A 14310-nucleotide genomic window follows, 5' to 3' on the forward strand; every position below is an offset into this window, starting at 1 on the left:
CATACAATGGAATATTATTCTACAACAAAAAGGAATCAAGTAGTGATACATGTGAAAACATGGATGAACCCTAAAAAAACTATGCTAAATCAAAGTAGCCAGCCACAAGAGATCATAATGTTGCATAATTTCATTTATAGAGAATATCCAGAATAGGCAAATCCATAGACAGAAAGTAGGTTAGTAGCTGCTTAGGGCTAAGGAGTAACTCCCTAAATGAGTTTTTTTGGGGTGATGAAAATGTTCTAAAATTGAGTGTAGCAATGGTTGCACAACTGTGAACACACTAAAACCCCACTGAATTGTATACTTTATATGTGTGAATTGTGTGATATGTGACTGATATCACAATATAACCCAACCTGTGATTCTGCCACCTTTTTTAACTCTTTAAGTCTATGTTCTACATTAAGGTCTAGGGATTGATCATTTGATGTGTTTTGGTTACCCTAGTACCCATTTCCCTTTCTTAGTAGCTCCCTCACCTCCTTCTGAGGAACTGCATCTCCTCCACCCCAATGAATAGTCTAGCCAACCTCTCCTCAGCCAAATGATAGACACTGACTGAAGCCAGGCCAGCTGAATGCTCCCTTCTAAGATTTTAAATTTTGATAGTGCATCCTTTAACATCTTACAGCTTCCTAAAGATCTTCAGCTTCCTCAGTTCTTGGGCAATTAATTCCAAGTGTATTTCTCCAGACTTCTCCTTAATCTTCTGAACTCCTAATAGTCTTCCAATGAACTTCCTTTTGCTTAAGTTAGCCCATGTTGGTTTCTGTTGCCTATAAAGAATGGTATACTTCCCAATATCCCAGTACTGAGAGCCACTTTACAAAAGTATGGCACTAAAAAAGCTCAAAATCGCCAAACTGGCTGCTTTTAGAGTAGCTGCTGCTTTTTACTTCCTTAAGCCACGTGAGTTGAAGAATCTAAATTTCAGGGGGGAAAAAATATGGGTACTGTGGAGGAGGTAGAAATGGTTGTCACAGATATCTACTGCTACCTAGAAAAAAGGAAATGGAAGGTAGTAATTTCAAAAATAATCTCTCTAACATAAGGAACATACCCCAATTTACCCCCAGTAATCAATGGGGAAATGCATTTAAAAATTTTTTGAGCATTCAGAAAAATAATTATTTTACCATAATAATTCCATGTTAACAAGAAGAATGTTTTACAAAAGGATAAAGAATGCTATAATTCCTAACTATAAATAATAAACTATTAAATCCTTATTAGATTTGGTTGGCAAAATAATTTCTCAAAGTAATTTGAGATTCTTGACCCAGTATGGAATTTTGTTGTCAACAGTAAGGAACTTCCATGTTTCCCTCAATAATGGTCTACCTGCCATTTCATCACCTTCTTATCTAAAAATTCTTCAAAAGTTGTAGTGTACAGTCTGGAAGCAACAGGACCTGTTACCTCTCAATCATCTCAAAGTTAATATAACTTTTCAAGATGCTAAGCAGAATAAAACAGTAGGTTCTCATGCACTCCAAAGAAATCTGTGTTTCTATAAAGCTCTGTCTTTAGAATGGCAAGTTATGCTGCTGGGCACAGTATTCATCAGAGCTAGAACTAGAGTCACAGATGGCAGCACCAAAGAAAAATATGTAGGAGACACCTGTAGTATACCTGGACCCAGCCTGTTAGTGTGAAATCTTTTGAGAGGAGATAATTTAAGTTCCTCATTTTTCAATAATCTTATAGCCAAATTGCAAATAAGTTCCATCTCTTACAAAATATTCAAATGTAGATGACACCCATCTGTCCAAGAAGGCTTTTATATTTGTGAAAAAATTCCAGATAAAACTAAATACAATAGAAAACATTTCAGGGGAAAAAACAAAACAAGAAAGCAAGTAAGGAGAGAGGGTAGATAAGAACAGAACGAATAGAAGGCAGCAATCATGAGGATGGATTTTACTAGAGGACTTCTACATTTCTTTTTGGTTCTAAAATCCTAATACTTACACTTTGTTACACTGAATAATTCTAAGAAACAAATTATTGTACTTTCCACAGATTCTCAGGCAAAAACAATAGTGAAGAAAAAAGGCAATGGTAATCTCAGTTATCTAAAATAATACTTTGACCAAGTGGTTAGAGAATTAACTGCCTCCATGATATGCTATACTAACACTGAAAGCACAAGTAACAAATTCAATTTTAAATTTTAATACAAAGGTGAGAAACAGTCCATTAAGTCTGCCAAAGGAACCAACCTCCTTTTTTGATAAAACTATTACATGGAATAACCCATAACATTTTTGAGCCTTTATCATGTAGGCACTGTATTAAGCATACTAACATGAATCACCTCACTTAGCCACAACAGCCCTATGGCATATACTATTGTATCAATTTTATATGTCAGGACACCAAGGCTTAGAGAGGTATCTCAAATAATTAACTTCAACCTCGGCAATCTGACTGCAAAGCTAGTGTGTTTAAACAGTTCTCTCGACTAAGTTCACCATAATTTCATCAAAGCATTCTAAATACAATCAAACATTTGAGGGCCTATTTCCTGCATATACCTTGCTAAATACTAGAAATACAAAGTTGAATGATACAGACCCTACAGAAGAGCTCTCATAAAACTTTTCATTCTTACAGATAAAATTAACATGAACTACATTGTAGATTACTAAACTTTTCAATATCTACACTCAAATTGCCTATCTGATGACGTATAACCTTATCTTGATACTTTCTCCAGCCATAATAAACTTCTTTCAGTTTGTCCACAAAGGCACACTTTCCCCCCTAGGTAATCACTATCCCTATTCTGCTTAGAATATGGATCACTTCTTCCAGGTTGTTTCATCTTCCCCTAATGGCTACGTATATGTGCCATTTTCGACAAGAAGGGGCCCATTATATTATATTGAAAGTACCTGTAAAATTAGCTGTCCTTTCTACTAGACTATAAGAATAGGAACCCTATCTGCCTTGTTCATCACATCCCATGTTCTAACACTTTCTAAAGGTCACTCAGTAATTGTTTATGCTCAATGGAAAAGTGCTCAGTGATTTAACAGGGTTTGTCCTTAATACAGCTTGGATTCAACAGTTTTAACTTACATGAAGACAGCAGACATGTTTATCAAAGATGTATGTACAATGCATGTTTATGTCTACGTGTATGTCTGTGTATGCATGTACGTGCTTACATACAAGGTGTGATCAAAAAATACAGTGACTGTTTCAATTAAAAACATTACAGTAAGACACATTTGTCATTAATCTCCCTCAAAACATTCCCCCTCACTTCAAACACACTTATCCCATCGTTCTTCCCACTTTCTGAAGTTCTGGAAGTGCTCTCTTGTGAGTGACCTTAGTTGTGCTGTCATGGCTGCCTTGAGGTCCTGAATCGATTCAAAATGTTTACCTTCATGGTCATTTTGACTTTGGGGAAGAGCCAGAAGTCGCACGGTGCCAGATTCGGCGAACAAGGTGGATAAGGACACACCATAATGTTTTTATTTGACAGAAATTGCCGCATACCAGAAACAGTATGTAACATGGAGCATTGTCATGATGGAGGATGAAACTGTTTGCCCGTTTCTCAGGCCATTTTCTACGCACATTGTTTCTTAAATGCTCATAAAGACACTCACAAAAGAGGACTTCTGGAACGGCTTCAGAAAGTGGCCAAGAACAATGGGATAAACGTGATCAAAGCGAGGGAGATATTTTGAGGGGAATTAATGGCAATGTGTCTTTTACTGTACTTTTTAAAAATTTAAACATTCGCCATATTTTCTGATCACACCTGAATAAAGTACAACTGTGTACAAATATTTCCTTGCTCATTCTACTGAAAGGGTCAAGGAGCAGGGTGCACCTACTGCTTAGATCTTGGGCCCTAATACTACTCCCCACTAATTGGAATCAGGGCTCCTTGGAGAAATGGCTGATTCCAAGGCTGGGGGAGGGTACGTACAGATAAGCCTGGTATCATGATATACCAAAGCGTCAGTGTGCTCAAGAAAAAGGGGGGGGAGGGGTGAAGATGTGGAGCACAAAAAATTCTTAGGATAGTGAAATTACTCTGTATGGTTCTATAATGGTGGATACAGGTCATTATACATTTACTCAAATTCACAGAATTTACAGCAGCACGAGTGAAGCCTAATGTAAACTACAGAATTTGGGTGATGTGCGTCAATGCAGGTCACCAGTTTTAAGAAATGTATCCCTCTCATGGGGAATGTTAATCAAGGGGAGGCTGTGCATGATCAGGGGCAGAGATTTACGGGAAGTCTCTGTATCTACTCAATTGTCGTGAACTTAAAACTGCTCTAAAAAATAGTCTTTAGGGAAAAGAAAGATAAAGAGGGGCACTTTCAAAAACACAGGAACCAGCTTGAAGGAGCTCACACTGGCCTAATCTAGGACAGTCTGAGCAGAAAAACATCACTGGAAAAAAAAAGGAATTCATAAGCCCACACTGATAATATATAGATACATAGAGAGGAGATAAGGGAAGGATCTTCTTTTTAAGGCCAAATGTGGAAGGAGTACCAGAGTTGGAAACTCATATTCCAACAAAGATGAGATCACGCAAATATCATCAATGAATACTAAAACTAGGGGAAATGATGAAGAGCAGGATCTCTGCAAGATATTAAAGTACTCCCTACAGGCTGCTTATTAGTTTCAAGGGAGGAGGGAAAAAAAAAGAAGCAAATATACAACAGAAAAATCAAACATCACCTTGACAGAATAATCAAAATTAAAATCACCAATGCAAAATACATAGACACTTGTCTATACCTCCAAATGTGGTATCCTGAAAAGGCCATAACATGACTTCTGCAACATTTTCGCTAAGAATATACAATTTGAATCTAATCATGTGGAAACATGAGACAAATCCCAAATGAGAAACGTTCTATTAAAGAAAGTAAGGGGGGGCCAGACCGGTGGCTCAGGTGGTTGGAGCTCTGTGCTCCTAACTCCAAAGGCTGCCAGTTCGATTCCCACATGGGCCAGTGGGCTCTCAACCACAAGGTTGCCAGTTCAATTCCTCGAGTCCCGCAAGGGATGGTGGGCTCTGCCCCCTGCAACTAAGATTGAACATGGTACCTTGAGCTGAGCTGCTGCTGAGCTCCCGGATGGCTCAGTTGGTTGGAGCGCGTCCTCTCAACCACAAGGTTGCCGGTTCGACTCCCGCAAGGGATGGTGGGTTGCGCCCCCTGCAACTAGCAATGGCAACTGGACCTGGAGCTGAGCTGTACCCTCCACAACTAAGACTGAAAGGACAACAACTTGAAGCTGAATGGCACCCTCCACAACAAAGATTGAAAGGACAACAACTTGACTTTGAAAAAAAGTCCTGGAAGTACACATTGTACCCCAATAAAGTCCTGTTCCCCCTCCCCAATAAAATCTTAAAAAAAAAAAAAAAAAAGTAAGGGGACTGTATTTTTAATGTATCAGTGTCATAGAGACCAGGAAATATGATTAAAAGAGGTTAAAGACGTAACAATTATATGCAATACCTGATCCTAGGATGAATCCGGCATAGAGGAGGAAAAAAATGCTAAAAAGGACATTTTGGGGTCAATTAAAAATTAGAATACAAATGACAGAGGAGATAGAAATGTTGTATTAATGCTAATGACTGAAGATAACTATAGTATGGTTATACAAGAGAATATCCTTACTCTTAGGAAACACGCTGAAATGTTTAGAGGTAATGGACCAGGATTTTGTAACTTACCCTTAAAAGATTCAAAAAGTGTGTATGTGCACGTATATATGTGTGAGTGTGTACACACACGAGAGAAATGCTGGTTCATTTTATCATCACAGATCAAAAAGAAAAGCTGTGTAATGCTTAACTCATAACATTACCCATGTGATAAAACAGGGAAACATACCTGAATAGGAGATGGCTTTTCCCAGCCCATTTCAAAAATTCCCATCAGTAACTCCCGTTTCAAACAATAATCTTCAAACTCATTTCCTTTTGTGGAGGTCACATCCTAGACAAACAACAAAAGAATAAAGTACAACTGTGTTCCTTTAGTAGTTAGCATGCTTAAGAAAGTTTAAGAGACTAATTCTTTATCTACCTCATTTAAAATATAAATATATGCAGATTAGTTGTCTTGATCTGTACTTCAACAGCTATTCCTAAAGAATAACCACTCTCTTACACGCAAGCCATTTAAAAATTGTGTTTTGGGGAAAGGACACACTGTGGTCATATTCTTCTAAACACAGGTGGAATAACATTTATTTCTATGTAAGAATCATGCTGTAAATTGTAAATTACAAAATGCGATGTCAAACCTAAGCTCCACCACTCACTGGCTATAAAATATCCTAGTTTAAACCAGGGTTTCTCAAGTTCAGCAATATCGACATTTGGGCCAGAAAATTCTTTGTTGTAAGAGGCTGTCCTGTAGCATTTCCCCAACTATGATAACCAAAAATGTTTCTACCTATTGCTAAATACCCCCCTGAGAATAAAAATCACCCCTGGTTGAGAGAAAACCACTGGGCTAAGAGAACTAACCCCTCAACTTTCATTTTCTCATCCACAAAATGGAAATAATACCTAACTTGTATCTCATTGTGCTGCTGAGAACAAAATGAATTTTGAGAAAAATGCCTTGAAAACCATAAAAGCACTCCATAATCAGATAAAATACACATACAGTATAAACACAACATGTAGATACACATTAACATAACTCCTTCAAATAGTGGAAATTTTTGGCACTTCATCATATATGATCTATACAATTTCAAAATATTTAACAGTGAACACATATTGCCTATTGTTATTAAGTAACTACCTCATTTTTGTTAGTTTCCACACCATTTCCACTTGAATCTTACAACCAACTTACCGAAGTTTTGATTCTTAGATCCTTTGGAGGGAGTTTTAAAGTCTTTTTCCAGTCATCACCAGGTCTAGAGAGAATATAGTAAAATTAAAATATCAGAATTCATAGCATCATTATTCTAGTAATACAAAGATAATTCGTGTCAATTATAATTAAGTCCTTAAAAAACACATTAAGTTTAACATATTACCATTTACTTAAGAATATAGTTAACAGAGATAACTAGAAAAACTGCTCTCCTTACAAAGAGCAATCTAGGGAGGATTAAAAAAAAAATCAATGGAAAGGGATCAGGCAACCATCTTCTTAAGCAGCATAGTGGGACAACAGTGCAACTGGGTTTTGTTTGACATACATATAGTGTGTATTTTTATTTAAATTAGTTGCTAACATTTAAAAATTAGATTGTATAAAAGTCCAGATTCTGGCTTTTCTTGAAAAACTGGAAGCTTTAGCAACACTGGTTCCAAATTTCTGCATGGCAGCAGTTTGACAGAGCTTAGTAACAAGTTTAAAATCAAGCAGCTGAACCCTTTAAATAGGGCAAGTACCCTCTCATTTGGCAGTTTTCTGTAGGCATCTGAGTTTGTAACTTCTGGTGACTAGTTAAAACCAAGGGCTCTAACGTTTCAGACCAGAGTTCAAGCCCTGACTCTACCACACTTATTGGTTCTGTGACCCTCCAGCAGTTACTTTTCTAAGCTTCCATTCTCTCCTATATAAAATGGGTTAAGAATTACATGAAGTAATTTATACAAAGCACTCAGCACAGTGTCTGGCAAAGTAACTCAATTATTAGCTGTTAATGAATCTCTCTCAATCTTTTTTTACTGGGGATGCTTGAATCTATAAAAATGGGAAAAAAACAAGGAAAATATAATTTTAAAAATCTCTTTTAGGTCAGGCAAAAACCTCTAATTCATCTAACACAAAGCATCTAACAGAGAAAAAAAACGCCAATAAAACAAACAACATGTTCAACTGTGTCGTCTTTAAATAAGTTTTCATTATAGCGACTCCTGTATAATTAGAGCCCCCAAAACATCTCAGGAGTTTTGATTTAGAAAGATGAGCATTTATTGTACTTAAAACTGAGTACCAAATAATCCAAGATACTAACACAAGTGACTATTTGCTACCAATTCCCAGGGTACTAAAGCCTTTCATCTCAGCCCGTATCACACCAAAGTCTCTACGCAAAAGTGTTAACTGAACACACTAGTAGGCCAGTTTACCGCACTGTCAAATTCAACAGTGAATAAAAATGCAGTCGATACAAGGCAAAATCTGCCCACAAGGAATTTATAAATGAAAGTAATTAAAATGAGAAAATAAGTGATAGAGATAAGTATTAGAACTTCTAGAACCCCCATTTGATGGGATCTAGAAGCCTTCATGGAAGAAATGACACTTGAATTGAGATTTAAAGAACCCACAGAATTGAAACCATTAATCCTAGAAAAAGCAAAAAAGTAAAATCCACTGTTACCTGAAATTAGAATTTAAATAAAAAATATTCTCATAATGAAATAATGCAGCTTTATGCTTGTATCCTTAAGGATTAAAAATAGCCCAAATTTTGCTAGCCTACTCATATTTTGTCAAGACAAACTACAACTTAGAAAATATTTTACTAATTAAAGCATTCACCTTAAAAAAAATAGAATATGCATTAACGGCAATTCACTCAGTGACCAAACCAATTCTACTGTAAATTAATTCTTATAGGTCATTAGTGAACTACACAGAAGTAACCATCTATACGATATTCTGGTAGCTTAAAAAGGCTATTTTTCTTTATGAGTGCTTCTTAATAAGCATGGAAAAAATCTAGGTTGTAATTAAACACTTTAGTTCAGTGAACCAGTTTCGTCATCTTAGAAGATTTCTAGAGGTTAAATCAATTTTAATGGCTAAATTCTTAACAACAAAGCCAAACTTCAAATGGGGGTCACATCTTAAACGTTAATTTTCTATTAACTGAATCTTTAGAGTGATAGTTACCAAATAATTTAAAGTGAACACTTAAAGATGATAGTCCACAAACTTTCAGATTTAAAGGAAAATATATTCTGTAGTAAGATGAGGCTCTAAGTTTTTAGTCAACAAGGGAGGGTTGGGCTTATTCAGAGAGGTCTTTACGAGAGTTCAAATCCTGAGTTCCCTATGTTTAACGGCTTGTTATTTTGTAAGAAGAGGAGAAAGCTTTAAAAAAAAGAAAAAAAAATATATATATATATGCAAGCAAAGTTCCATAAACTAGAAAAAAAAGTTATGGATAAATTTCCAATGAGTGAATTATGTTTGAAGTTCAGAAAGCTGGACAAGTCCTTAAATTTAAAATCTGAAATTGGCTTTAACTACCATTTAAACTAGGGTAAGGTGCAGTCACAATACTAGGTGGAAAGCTATACTGGCAAAAACAAGGTGAATCTGAGCTAATTATGAAAGCCAGAAATGTTTCAAAAAATAATCTATACAAAATTAATACACATCTATGCCTACATTCATTACTTAATAAACCTGAATTAATTATGACAGAAATACATTATTCTATTGTAAATACCTGATGGCCATAAAACAGTCATCTGTCCTCTATTTGCAATCAAAATAGTTAAGGTATACACAAAAGTCAACAAACAACAAAGTAAACAAAAGAAATCTCCTTGGTCCCCCACCCACAGTGTATTTACTATTTATTCTAACACTTACTTAATAGTGGTGGTCATACTCTGTGCTTGCTGCTGAGTGCCATTATTGATTGTGTTGGTGTTTTTCAGCTGGTTCATCTGCTGCTGTGTCTGTGTGCCCCCTCCTCCGGGGCCACCACTGGGCTTCACAGGGCCCCTCAGCTGACCATTTTGACTGGACAGACCCATTATAACAGGGTTCTCTGTTCTGGCCGTGCTCATACTGTATTAATTGTAAAGATGTCTCTTTCAAACTTCAAAACTTTGAAAGTCAGTAGAGAAACTGTAATAACAGTTTATTAGGCTCTCCAAAATGAAGAGATAAATATAAGTCTTGCTCAATATTGAGTCCTTTATTGCAATGCAGGCAAGCACCTGTAAGTCTCTGAACAGTAAGCAGCAGTAACTTGCTCTCATGCACCAAATCAACTTTTTATTTTTAAAAAAGCTCTAACAAGGTTGAGTTATGTATCTGAATTCACTCACTTCAATCTGAAACAAAGAAAAAGTTAAGTTAGCAAAAACACAGGAAAGTTGGAAAAACTTGTTTCCCTTTTAAAGAATTCCTTTAGAAGAACTCTCCTTTTAAATTAAAGAATTAAGAATACAGCTGCGCTTAAACCAAATCATTAACCAGGCTGGGAGAAACACAAAGATGAACCGCCTCAAAAACCAAACTCACAATGAGACCAATCTCAAACATTTTAAATTGTCAATTCAAAGCAACCCAGAGAATCCAGCTAGAAAGATACTGTGATTAAATTAGCATTAGTTGTCAAATGGCAATCTCTTCCCTACAGTTTCCTAATTCTCTAGAAGTCCTTTGACACCTCTAAAAGTCAATGATTCATTACACCTCATTACATTACAACTCAATGAAATACCACACAACTTAATGTAAATCTACATATGAACAAGGCAAAATAATTCATTAATTTTTTTTCTATTTCTGACAGCAACTGAGAATCCTTGAAAAGTGAGCTTTTGACTTAATTTTAATGCTTTCAGAAAAAACACATTTGTGCACTCATGAATTTCAACTATAGAAGTTCAACTTTATGAAGAAAAATTCATTTTCTTTTTTCCTGTAAGTTTTTGCCCTTTGAAACAATAACTGAAGCAGGGATATAGACACATCTACATGTCAAAATCACCTTTTTGAAAAACAGCCAAGAAGCTCCTTAGCTACTATAAAATTTGAATACTAAAAAACTATTAGCTACATTTCAATAACACTTTTCAAGAAGTATAACAGTATTAAAAAATTATAAAAACTAAAAAGAAAGTGCCTGTGTTGGGGAAAAAAAAATCTGTGAAAGGCTAAATACACTAGTAATGAATCAAATTTCCCAAGAAACCTAGAGTACTAATTACAAGTCGTTTTAAAAAAGAACTGGTTTATCTCCTCCATTTTTAATTATTCCCCAAATTGAATTCTTCTTTTAAAATGTAGTAAATAAAAACTTAATTTGCAAAGGCCAGAAAAGAAAGGCCTACTCCTTTTTAACTCCTTTAACATTTCTTACCAAAAATACACAAGCTTTATTAATTTGTGCCATATATAAAGTCTTCTCCAACAATATGTTTAAAATATTTCTTGAGTCTCTTACTTTTTAAAAAACTGGAAATAAATTTGCTCACAAGCAAATCCAGATCATCATACACACAGAGGTATATTTCGAAGTCTACCAGAATGGAATTAATCTCCTAAGCAGATAGTGGTTAACAGTCACCTAATTTCAGTTCAGGGCAGTAAATGGTATTCTGTATTGACAGGTTTATATTACGATCAACAGTATCGCGTAATTCACACCAGAAGACTTGTTTGCAAAGTACTAGAGGATGAAGGAGGCAACCTCTAAAGATTAAATGATATCATTACTGTCCATCAGGCATGTAACACTTCCTGTCTCCCTAGATCCAAATTGTGACTGATAATTGCTCCCCTCCTTAATTAAACTGAAACCTGCACTGCAGTTTTACATCTCAGAGAAAATATTCCTTCTATCCCTTCCCCATTTAGATTTGAAATTATATTTCTGCATTTTAAATAGTACGAACGAAACGTAGACTAGTTGGGAGGAGCCCCATACGGAGTTAATTACACCACTTCCCGGACTGTAGTTAGCAACTGACAGTTTCACACCCAAAACAGTATCGTCATCTCCGGCGAAAGCTTTGTTTGCAAAGGCAGCGCATTTTCTGTAGCTGGATCTGCAAGTTGGCCTGTTTTATTCTGAGGGGAAAAGGGGACTGTGGAAAAGGGAGTAAGCAATAAGGGAAGGAAACTAGCCAATGATTTGGACCCCCTAATTGTAGGACAATAATTTCTTGCTCTCCCTGTCGCCTCACCCCACCCACCCAAAAAAACCGCACACACATACACCAAGTCAGCTCTCTGTGACCATAAACACAAACGGGTTGGGGCTCTGCAATCCTATCTGCGCAACAAGAGCAGGGAACGAGCTCCGCGGGTAGGAAACAAAAGGTACTCCTCCTATGAGGCCCCAAAGAGAAACCCTTAACCCAGAAAGTCTTTCTTTCCTCCACGACTCGGAGGGGTTCCAGAATCACCCACTCGTTACCGACCTACAAGGCCTTACTTCAATCAAGCAGCTGCTGGTCCCCTTCTAAACGGAGCCCTCCACTACTGCACATCCCTGCCGCCCCCTATAGGGCCGCCTCGTACCCTATAACCTCCAACATCACCGTAAGTCCTTGCCGCCCCCATGGTCCCACATTCCCTCGTCTTCTACGGTATAAAGCTCCTCCGAGTACTTGGCCCGCTCCCTCTACAGACCCCGCCGCGCACAGCCCCATATTCAGACGCCTCCACCCCACAGAGCTGCCGCCTGCCTTCCTCCCCAGGGTCCAGCCAGGTCTTAGGCCTCCGCCTCAGTGTCCCCCACGCCGGCCGAGAGGCTTCCCGCAGCCCCGACCTCACCCCACTCCCCGCGGCTCGGGCCTGAGTCCTACCACCGAGGCCACACCCGCTCGGCAACCTCGGTCCTTTATTGTTGACTCGAAGCTCCCAAAATGGCGGCGGCTCCTTCCTCCTCGGAAACCTCCGCCCGCCCCCAACCGGCCCCTCTCTGCGGCCTCCTCCGCCCCCGCCCTCGCTCTGCTGTAAAGGCCGAGGCCCGAGCCGCCCGCGCCCGCCGCTCCACCCGCCGGCCGGCCTTACCGCCGTCGCTGCCCGCTTTCAGGGCTCCGCCGAAGTCACCGCCCGGGCTGAGCTAACTCGGCTCCTGAGCCCCCTCCCTCGCCCGCCGCCCCCCTCCCTCCCTGCCTCGCTGCCGGCCTCCGCATGGCGGCGGCCGCGACTCCTCCTCCACGCAAGATGGCGAGAGCTCAGCCACCGCCGCTGTGCCCGCCAGGGCGTCACGGCCTCTGCGGCTTCGCGGCAAGAGAATAGGGGCCGCGGAACCTCTCCCAAGAGAAAATAGAGAGCGGTGCTCTCACACCAACGGGCACCCAGCGGGCCCAGAACTGAGGGAAAGTTGAAGGGGAAGTACGGTTTCTTCTCAGAAGGGAAAGGAGGGCTGCTTTTTCCACAGCTGAGGAGAAACGACTAGGGAATGGTGACTGCGAAGTCCACCCAGCCTTCGCCCGCCCCCCAAAGTGGAAATCGAGAGTTGTGACCAGAGAGGATCTGCTTATTCCTGACCCAGGACGCGTTCGGAGAACGGCCTCTCCCGGCAGCGAATCGGGGAGGGGAGCGCTGACCTGACATCTCCCGCGGGCCAGGGAAGCTGCTGCAGGACCAAAGGGGCCGCGTCCGTCCAGGAACATGCAGAACTAGTGGCCGTGAGACGCCGGCGCGCTCGAGGGAGGGGGCCGGAAGGGGGCCCGGCGGGGACTGAAGGACACGACGAGGGGGAATTGCGCTGGGGCTGCGCCGGGAGGGGGTGGGGGGAGGGGGATGGGGTCCTAGGGCAACGACCTTCCTCCCGGCCCCAATAGGCTATCTTCAAAGAAAGAGGGGGCGGGGAAGGCCGGACCTCCCGCAAAGGAAAGGAAAGCCGCTGAGGAGTCGGTTATAATGGAAATAAGAGTTCTGTAGGGACATGGGGAACCGGAAGGCCGAGGGTGATTCTTTCTCCCGCCTGACCCTCACTGAAGGATATTTATGTATTTATTCTTATAAATACTTTTTATATCCTAATGTCTCCGTTTCCCTTAACAAAAATAACAGGAAAATTGTGTTCCAAGTAAAACAAAAATTCGAAGCTAGAAAGCTGTCAGGGAAAAGAAAAACCCGGGCCTCACCCGGCTGAGAGACTGAATATATAGGACAATGGCCAGACCGTGTGTGACTACAGGACCCCGACCCACAACCTCTGCTGCAAGCAGCTGGTGAAGACAAACAACAGCCCCCGCAGTAATCCGCCGAGAATGGGCAGGAATCAGTCATTGACTGCCAGCTTCCCCAATTTTTGCCCCTGCTTCCAACTCGGGACCAATCAGAGAAAGCCAAATATGTTCCCCAAACCAATCACACGAGACGCTTGGCTTCTAGGTACCGTAGCAGGCCTCTAGCTTCCCCAGGCCAACACACTCCAATCAGAGCATACGTGCAGCTTTCCCCTTTTCTCGCTGCCTGCCCTGAGTGTCCACGAAACTCAGTGTAGGTGGCTGGGTTCTTTGCTATAGCAAACTGTTCTTACCTGTTGGTCTTTGTTTATTTCCACACTGCCAATGGAAAGGTGGTAGAGAAATGTGAGGTTATTTTTGAGTTTAAAAAGACT

General features: G+C 39.9%; 1 protein-coding gene across 5 annotated transcripts in view; it reads right to left on the reverse strand.

Moving 5' to 3' along the window:
* DDX6 (DEAD-box helicase 6) overlaps positions 1 to 13447 on the reverse strand; it is a 33137-nt gene extending 19690 nt beyond the window's left edge. For 2 of the 5 annotated variants that reach the window (XM_033119419.1, XM_033119423.1), the window contains exons 1-4: positions 12747 to 13279; positions 9585 to 10054; positions 6876 to 6939; positions 5898 to 6002 (exon numbers count right to left, since the gene is read on the reverse strand). In XM_033119419.1, coding sequence (XP_032975310.1) covers positions 5898 to 6002; positions 6876 to 6939; positions 9585 to 9784 — 369 coding nt within the window. In that variant the 5' untranslated portion in view covers positions 9785 to 10054; positions 12747 to 13279. The other 3 variants (XM_033119421.1, XM_033119420.1, XM_033119422.1) reach the window with 3 other exon arrangements.
* Between the last annotated feature and the right edge of the window lie 863 nt (positions 13448 to 14310).

The sequence above is a fragment of the Rhinolophus ferrumequinum genome, chromosome 11 (genome assembly GCF_004115265.2).
Source record: "Rhinolophus ferrumequinum isolate MPI-CBG mRhiFer1 chromosome 11, mRhiFer1_v1.p, whole genome shotgun sequence".
Classification (NCBI taxonomy): domain Eukaryota; kingdom Metazoa; phylum Chordata; class Mammalia; order Chiroptera; family Rhinolophidae; genus Rhinolophus; species Rhinolophus ferrumequinum.